Genomic DNA, 8,567 nt, shown 5'->3' with positions numbered 1-8,567 from the left:
AAGAGGTTTGGATTTGTATCTGGATTCTCAGATTTTATCTCCATTCTTCCTAGCAGTGTCAAAGAGGACAAGCTATTCAATCTTTCTGAATCTCACCTTCCTCTCTTTAAAGAAGACAATCACTTACTGACATCATAGATTGAGAATTAAATGAGGATTCAATCCTCCGTTTCCGAAGGTTTCTCATTTGTGGATTCAGTCTACCACGGATCAAAAATATATGAAAAACATTGCATCTGTATTGAATATATAGACTTTTTTCTTGTCATTCCCTAAATAACGCAGTACCACAACTATTTACATAGCATTTACATTGTGCTGAGTATTAAAAATAATCAAGAGATGATATAAAGAACACAAAAGATGCGTGTAGGTTATAAGCAAATACTACACCGTTTTTTATTAAAAAAAAAAAAAAAAAAAACTTAAAACATCCAGGAGAGCCTCTGGGCTAATGGATCCAATCCCCCAGCCCATGCCGAGGGGCTGTACACCTGAAAGACATCACCCAAGTTCTTATAGCTGGTAAGCAGCAGGACCTGCACTAAATCCGGGGTCTCCTAACTCCTTGCCTAGTGTTCTTCTCATCATGACCCAAGTCTCGGAACAGCACGCAAAACGCCGAGCTTCTACCATTGATATCACCGGCTTAATGGGGCACAGCAGGTGCCAATGATGTCCATCAGAACTGCGCCTGCGCGGACTTCCTCCCTCGACTGCGGAACGGAACAAAGCGCCTGCGCACTGCGCCCGGCGTGTCCTCTAGGACGTACCCAGAAGGCAGCTCTTTGCTCCTGGGTCAAAATGGCGTCAAGGCCTGCTGGTAAGTGATTGAGGTCGTTTCTGGTGGGTACCGCGGTGTTCAGCATTATTTTAGCAGCGACTTGTTCTTTTTCTGATCTCTCAAAATGGCCAGGTTTACGACGTAAAGGAAAGTGGCGGCTCCAGTCCAGCGAAAGGGACGCGCTTCCCTTTTCCAGGTCCTGCTTGCTTGAGGGTTGGGACAGGACCTGCTGCTTTGAAGGTGCAGCGGCAGCTCTTAAAGCCCTGAGCGGCAGCTGCCGCTGCTCGGCATCCTTCCCCTCAGCCCTTGAAAAGTTTAAGGACTCGAGGAGATAATTAGTGGGTGTCAGGGAAAGTGAACCGAGTGCTTAATGAGCCAAGCCCCGTCAATTGCATAGTCTCGATCAGTCCTACTATTGCTATTTGTTTCACGTCGGTAGAAGACAGCAGTTATTGCAAGAAATGATATTGGAGCCCTTCCTTATTCCGCCCCTGGCGCTTCTCCCTGGCAATTAGAGGTAGCTGAGCGAGGTTTACAGTTTGACCTTGGTTTATCTGGAAAGTGAGTTTGATCTGTAGGTTTGGAGAAATCTGTATTTATTGTAGACACTGGAGCAAACACATTTATTATAGAATATAATGCAGAAATTTTCGGAATATTTAAAGCAACCTCAGATAATGTTTTTTTTTTTTTTTCTTTTTTTGCTAATCTCTGCCCTCTGGCGGTATAAATTGGAAGTTTTTAAAATATTGGTCCTTGTCTTCATGTTTCCAGCAATTGTGAAACCATTAATGAAAGAGATTTCCAGATAAATCTGTTAACCTAATTGACATTAAGCTTTTAGGGAATGGAGAAGACATATAAGAATTTATTATTTGGGCTTGGGATGTGGCTCAAGCGGTAGCGCGCTCGCCTGGCATGCGTGCGGCCCAGGTTCGATCCTCAGCACCCCATTCAAACAAAGATGTTGTGTCCGCCGAAAACTAAAAAATAAATATTAAAAAAAAATTCTCTCTCTGTCTCCCTCTCTCTCTCCCCCCCCAAAAAAAGAAAATAATTTATTATTTAATTGATATGACATATTTAAGGAATCTTACTAAAATTCAGGGCATTCTGCTTCTGTGCTGTGTTTCGGAACCACATGTACCTATTAGTAGCTAACTCTGACTCTGAGTAAAATCACTTCTGTAGGCCTGCTTCTTTTTATTTTTTCATAGCTCTTAATTACCAAGGAGATTTGTTAAAGCCATGTTATCCATAACATAATAAGGATTCAGGGCCTGGTAGCGTTATAATGAAAGGAGAATTTGCCCTTCTTCCTTGGTAAGGCCTAACCCTAGAAGAAATTTTAAAAGAAAGTTTAAACTTGTTCTAACTTCCTGTCTGTACCATATCTCTCTGATAAATATCAGGCACAGTCCTGTCCTTAGCCTCTACTGGAATACCTCAATGAGGCTTAGCCTTGTTCTCCAAAGAATTTTAACATTACCTATTTCTCCTTATCCATGGTCAAATATTCATTCTCTTTAAGGAAAGTTAACTGCTTGAAAGGAGGAAATGGGTTTATTTTTCTAATCCATATTAATGTCTAAATTACTAACGGTATAAAAATTATTTCAGAAGGACATATGTTTTAAAAGACGATAGCCAAGTCAAATAATGTTAATGTCGACTAAAAATTTTAGCAGATGGGAATCTTTACACCTGAAATATCACCCTTCTTTTCATACCACTTCTTTTGAAAATAAAATTTTATAGTTATTCATGTAAAGTATTTCTGTAACTGGAAAATGACAGAAATCCTCCAACACCTTTCCTGTATCCACCCCTTCAATTCTAGTGGTAGGTGGACATAAGGGCACTGCATGTTGGACTTAGACTGGAGTGACAATAATGTACCTATGGATCATTTGTACACTTTTGTTTGAGTTTACCTGTTTCTCCCATGACTTGCTACAAAATTTTTTTACCTGAAGTCACTTCTTATTCATAGATAAAATAAGCAATTCTTATCTAAAATGTATAGAATGTAAACTTTTGAAAGGAAATTTCTTCTTATATTTGTAAGAAAATAACTGTAGGAGTACCAATTGCTTATCTATCACTGTATTCATAGAGTGTAAGTGAATTGGAGCAACTAACTGTGATAATTACCAGTTGCAGCATCAGGCCGGTGGCTGGAAGGTATTCGAAAATGGTATTATAATGCTGCAGGATTCAATAAACTAGGTGAGTGTTTGTGCTTTCTTCTGTTTTCTTTTTCTGAGAGTAGTGCTTTTGTATGATTTACTATGGTTCCAAAAATACTTTGTTTCTGTGTACATCAAAAAATTTTAAAATTAGACTACACTTTATTGGTTTTTGTTCTTTTTGAGAGAAGAGGGATGAAATGTTTGAGGTGGAAACAGTTTATGGTTGCAGAATGTTTTCCTTATATTTTCCCTCTCCCAATTCTACTTAAATCTAAGTCATGTGAACATTGAATAAAAAGATTTTTTTTCCCAAAAATTTAGATTGAATCATATTTTACAATGTGACATGACATTTTTTTGAACTTTGTAATTTGCTGTGAACTTCATCTTTTGCTATTAAAGCTTAGTGGAAAGCATTGTTAAATGTTACTGAGTCTTTAGTTCACTGACATTTTATGATTCTTTAACATCTTTTTAAAAAAGATATTTTTAAATTGTAGATGGACACAGTACCTTTATTTATTTATGTGGTGCTGAGGAGCGAACCCAGTTCCTCACACATGCTAGGTGAGCGCTCTACCACTGAGCCACAATCCCAGCCCAAGATTCTTTAACATCTTGATCTCAGATTTGAAGTATAAGAAAGTAGAGATGTTGGGCTGGGGATGTGGCTCAAGCAGTAGCGCACTCGCCTGGCATGCGTGTGGCCCGGGTTCGCTCCTCAGCACCACATACAAAAACAAAGATGTTGTGTCCGCCGAGAACTAAAAAATAAATATTAAAATTCTCTCTCTCTGTCTCTCTCTCTCTTTAAAAAAAAGAAAAAGAAAAAAAGTAGAGATGTGGCTTATGGATATGTGTTCAAGGAAAAGCTAAACATATGAAGTATTTTTGGAACTGGATTAGATGAAATATTGCAATTTGTAATGGTTTTTGTAAGAGGCCCATATATCGCTTCAAGAAATAACTCATTATATGGTTGAGATGCTTTAGGTTTCAAAACATCATACCTAGTGATTTAAACTCTTGATATTTCACCTGTCTTAAGATATAAGTCATACAGATATTGTACACCCCCAAAAAAGAAAAATCCTTACTTTTTGAAATGCATATTCAATCTCTCTTTTATTCTCTACCATAGGGTTAATGCGAGATGATACGATATATGAGGATGAAGATGTAAAAGAAGCCATAAGAAGGCTTCCTGAGAACCTTTATAATGACAGGATGTTTCGCATTAAGAGAGCACTGGACCTGACCATGAGGCAACAGATCTTGCCTAAAGAGCAGTGGACAAAATATGAGGAGGTAGAACAGCTATTATGTGTCTGACAATGTTGACCTTTAAGGGTAGAATATTAGAAACAAAAGAAGGGCATTCATTTTTGTAGTACTGTAGAATTCTCAAAGTTGTATCAAAGAAATATCGTTTCAATAGCCTGGGTAGGTTAGTAGGGAAAGCGTTGGCTCCACATTAGAGAAAAGTACATTGAGACTAGAAGTGAAGTGACTTCCAGAATCACTAAATAGGTCTTAATATAGACAGTCAGGATAGAATCCAAGTCTTTTGCTTCCCAGGCCATTGTTCTGCCTCTATAGTTGGCTTCCTGCTCAGATGAAAACATTTTGGTGTTCATATAAAGCCCGCAGAATGGTCCTCTAATGCCCAGAAATGACTTCTGTAAAGCATACTCTCACCCTTTGATCTGCACTAAAACCAGACAAAAGCCTATAGACACTGATTTCTTTTTCTTTCCTGATGGACCCCTCTCTCATAATCTATCAAAGCAATTTATTGCATTGGGGTTTTGCATTTTCAAAAGTAGATAGTTTTTAGTCTGGTTGAGAATAAATTTTCTTAATATAATGATATATATTTTTTGGAAATAAAAGGTAGTTAATTTTAATGTTTAAGACCTATTTGTTTTTTAAGACCTATTGAATATTTGGGATATGTCAGTATGTGATGGTAGAATATAATATTTTTCTTTTGCTCATTCTTTAGGATAAATTCTATCTTGAACCATATCTCAAGGAGGTTATTCGGGAAAGAAAAGAAAGAGAAGAATGGGAAAAGAAGTGATCGTGTAGTTGAAATCTGTGGAAACAGTTGTCCTCATATTTTTATGAAGTCTGTTAAATCTGAAACATACAATTTAAAAATTATTTCATCTGCATATATGTTACTTTAAATAAATGTCTATCATAATAATTATTGGAGTTTTTGACTTCTAACCTTAGCCTGATAAGTACTGAATTCACTTATCTGACACAATTCTTTCCAGACTTTTAAGATATCTTAAGTCAGTGTTCAACTGCTTCTGGGAGATTAGAGAGGCCACTTGAATCTTTCCCTCATTGTTTGGATAACCTCTTAGTTTTCTGAAGGATATAACATTCTACCAAGCAGAATCACCTTGTTTAAATGGCCTTTGTCAACTTGAAAGATACTTGAGAGCTGCATCAAGACCTAACTTGGCAGATATGGAATGGGGCAAGAAGCAAGAGTACTCAAGCAGAATGGCTTTCAGCTTCAGAAGAGACTGAAAGAAGGGAGACAGAAACAGCTCTTCAATCACTGCTTTCCAAGTAGACTTATTTTTCATCCTTCTATTAGAAATAGATTATGTGTACACCTTAATATGAGTATATCTAAGTTACATGTGCTAATAATGTAGGTTAGAAAAGTAGATACTAAAAAATATACAAATGCAAAGAAATTATATTTACGATTGATGTAAAGCATATTGTAAGTTTTGGGCACTAGTCCATTAAAAGTTTTAAGATTATAGGCTGATTTTAAAAATATACATTAGAATCATTCATTGTCCTCATTTCCACCCCTAAATTCTGAAGTGCTTTCTTCAGAGGTGAGAGCATGGAAACCATAGTGAGCTAGGAAGGAATGGTAGGAACTGTGATGTATAGTGTTCCACATCCACTGCTGTGTGAGGGGAGGTATCTGATTGGAATCTTACCATGAAGGACAAGACAATAGAATGAGGAAAAAATTTTGTGTTATGTTTAAAATTCATAAAATGTGCTGTTATAGTTGGTATTTTTTTTTTTTTTTTTTTTTTTTTTACAAAAGGAGGTATGTTTGAAAGACATGTTTTACCTTTGCAACATGATCATAAAGAGCATCTTAAAAAGTTGTGCTAAAATATTAGAAAGCCTTTTTAAATTCTGTAAGGGGGCTGGGGATGTAGCTCTGTACTAGAGTATTTGCCTGGCATGAGTGAGGCCTTTGGTTTGATGCCCAGCACTGGAAAATATATTTTTTTCCTTAGGAGCTTCTCAGATATTCAGACTGTATTTTGAATGTATTACCTGAAAATTGTTCTTGTTGATTCTCTTTATTCTGATTTAGATTCTCATTTGATAATGATTTTGCTCACCATAAAATCTATTCTTTTAAATCATTGATTTTTAAGTGCTGCTAATATTTAAAGCAAGACTAGGGGAAACACCGGAAGAGAATCAAACAGCTGACCAAGGTTAAGGTCTACTATGAAGAGGGGCTTCTTGTCTATCCGTCTGCTCAAAATGTGACAGAACAGTAGAGCAGCCTCTGACTTTCTAACGAGTTCCTCCTAAAGCCAAATTGTGCCTATTCTACATTTTTTTTTTTTTTTTTTTTTTGAGGCACTCAACCACTGAGCCTCATCCCCAGTCCTTTTTACTTTTTATTCTGGAGATAGGGTCTCACCAAATTGCTTAGGGCCTTACTAAATTGCTTAGGGCCTTGCTAAATTGCTGAGGCTGGTTTTGAACTGGTGATCCTCCTTGCCTCAGCCTCCTGAGCTGCTGGGGATTACCTTTGTCTACATGACAAACAACTCAGGAGGCTGAGGCAGGAGGATTGCAAGTTTGAGACAGCCTCAGCAATTTATCAAGGCCCTATGCAACTTAACAAGACTCTGTCTCAAAACTTAAAAATTTTTAATAAGGGAGTGGGGATGTGGCCCAGTGATTAAACAGTCCTGGGTTCAATTTCTATTTGTCCCCAGGCACCCCCATAAAGGCTTTGTGTTATCAAAACTGTCCTGTTTGAAAAATCATTGTAGGAGTGTCTGAAACTGGCCTGTTATCCTGAAGACAGAATAAGAGCTTATTGTGGATCAGACCACTCATCTTCAATTCAGTGCATTCACTTAATGTATAACTTTAGGGATGTGATTTAATCTTTATGCTTGTTTCCTCAACTCTAAAATGGGGTTAATGATACAACCTATTTTATAGGGCTTTTGTGAAAATTTATTCACTTCATTTTATGTCAAGCACTTAGAACAGTTTGGCACACTGTAGTTGCTTTGTAAAGGGTTCATTTCTTTTTTTTAATATTTTTTTAGTTGGGCACAATATCTTTATTTTGTTTATTTTTATGTGGTGCTGAGGATCGAACCCAGCTCCTTGCACGTGCTAGGCGAGCACTCTACTGCTGAGCCACAACCCCAGCCCAGGTTCATTTCTTTATATGAAGAGAGGGGAGAATAAAATATTTGAGAAAACAGACTATCATCAAGTCTAATAGTTGACCAGTAGTGAAGGTCCAGGTGCTCTCTTCCATCTTCTATGAGACACTCTCACTTTTCATCCATCTAACCCCCTTGGATGTCTGACCTCCTTGAATGAAGTATCTGTTAACTGAGATGAGAAGAGGAGGCATTGGATCTGTATGACAGCTTCATTTAGATGAAGCCTGGCCAAGACTTTATTGTCTCCCTGTTTTGCCTTTTAGATTGACAGTATTTTCAAACTTCTTCTAGTGACATTTCAACCTTCATGTTGCCAAGGTGTGGAAAACAGAGTAAAGCCTGTTGGGGCCTCAGACACCCCCAGTGCTGACCTTGGTCCTAATTCCATGATGCCTGGAAATATTTGATAACATGCCTGAACCAGGTTTTCATGACCTAAATATTTTATGTGATTATGTGTGGTACAAAAATGTTAACTAAAAAACCTTCATTAGCAGCATCTGTCCTTATTTTTAAATTCTAGAATCTTAATAAAATGCAAAGTGTAGATTATGGTAACAATTTCTTGTAGCTGTTTAAGGGATCACTTTTATTTTTGAATTTTATTTTTAATTTTTTTGGTATCGCAAGATTGAACCCATGGACATTTAACCACTGAGCAACATTCCCTGCCCTTTTAATATTTTATTTATAGACAAGGTCTCACTAAATTACTTAGGGCCTTGCCAAGTTGCTAAAGCTGGTTTCTCCCAATCCTCCTGCCTCAGCCTACAGAGCAGCCACTGGGGTTACAGGCATGTGCTACCACACCCAGTGCCTACAGGCTCCCTTTTAAACTTTGCATTACTTCTGGGTTTCTAAAAGATCCAAAAAATGAAATAAAATCCCGGGCAAAGCCCACAACTCCTATAACAATAATAATTCTTCCAAATTCAAATTAGGATAGTGTTTTTAAATGTATAGACATCCTCTGTGCAGCTTTGGAATAATTAACTGAAGTACTTGAAATTTTATTAAAAAGTTAGGTGAATGTAAAAAATGTCATAATCAAATCCTTGACAGCCTGGTGGATGAAAAGCAGATGGGTTTACCTGTATGGACAGCATGTTTTAG

The 8,567-nt window shown here is 37.3% G+C and overlaps 1 protein-coding gene across 2 annotated transcripts; it reads left to right on the top strand.

Moving 5' to 3' along the window:
* Positions 1 to 595: 595 nt before the first annotated feature.
* Positions 596 to 5,188, top strand: LOC107142519 (cytochrome b-c1 complex subunit 7). 2 transcript variants are annotated; one of them, XM_015485981.2, is made up of 4 exons: positions 596 to 823; positions 2,942 to 3,013; positions 4,118 to 4,284; positions 4,982 to 5,188. In XM_015485981.2, the coding sequence occupies exons 1-4, from the start codon at positions 673 to 675 to the stop codon at positions 5,057 to 5,059; spliced, it is 468 nt and encodes a 155-aa protein (XP_015341467.2). In that variant the 5' UTR covers positions 596 to 672; the 3' UTR covers positions 5,060 to 5,188. The 2 variants fall into 2 exon arrangements, with proteins under 2 accessions (XP_015341467.2, XP_048638789.1); XM_048782832.1 differs by having other exon boundaries at positions 722 to 823; positions 2,901 to 3,013.
* The last annotated feature ends 3,379 nt before the right edge of the window (positions 5,189 to 8,567 follow it).

The sequence above is a fragment of the Marmota marmota genome, unplaced genomic scaffold (genome assembly GCF_001458135.2).
Source record: "Marmota marmota marmota unplaced genomic scaffold, marMar, whole genome shotgun sequence".
Taxonomy (NCBI): domain Eukaryota; kingdom Metazoa; phylum Chordata; class Mammalia; order Rodentia; family Sciuridae; genus Marmota; species Marmota marmota.
This window is presented reverse-complemented; position numbering and strand designations above follow the sequence as displayed.

What these genes read in the sequence shown, in the direction of transcription:
- LOC107142519 (XM_015485981.2), top strand. Translation starts at nt 673, where the DNA reads ATGATGTCCATCAGAACTGCGCCTGCGCGGACTTCCTCCCTCGACTGC. An exon ending in AATGGCGTCAAGGCCTGCTG is followed by an intron (nt 824 to 2,941) that starts GTAAGTGATTGA and finishes GATAATTACCAG; the next exon opens with TTGCAGCATCAGGCCGGTGG. An exon ending in AGTGGACAAAATATGAGGAG is followed by an intron (nt 4,285 to 4,981) that starts GTAGAACAGCTA and finishes CTCATTCTTTAG; the next exon opens with GATAAATTCTATCTTGAACC.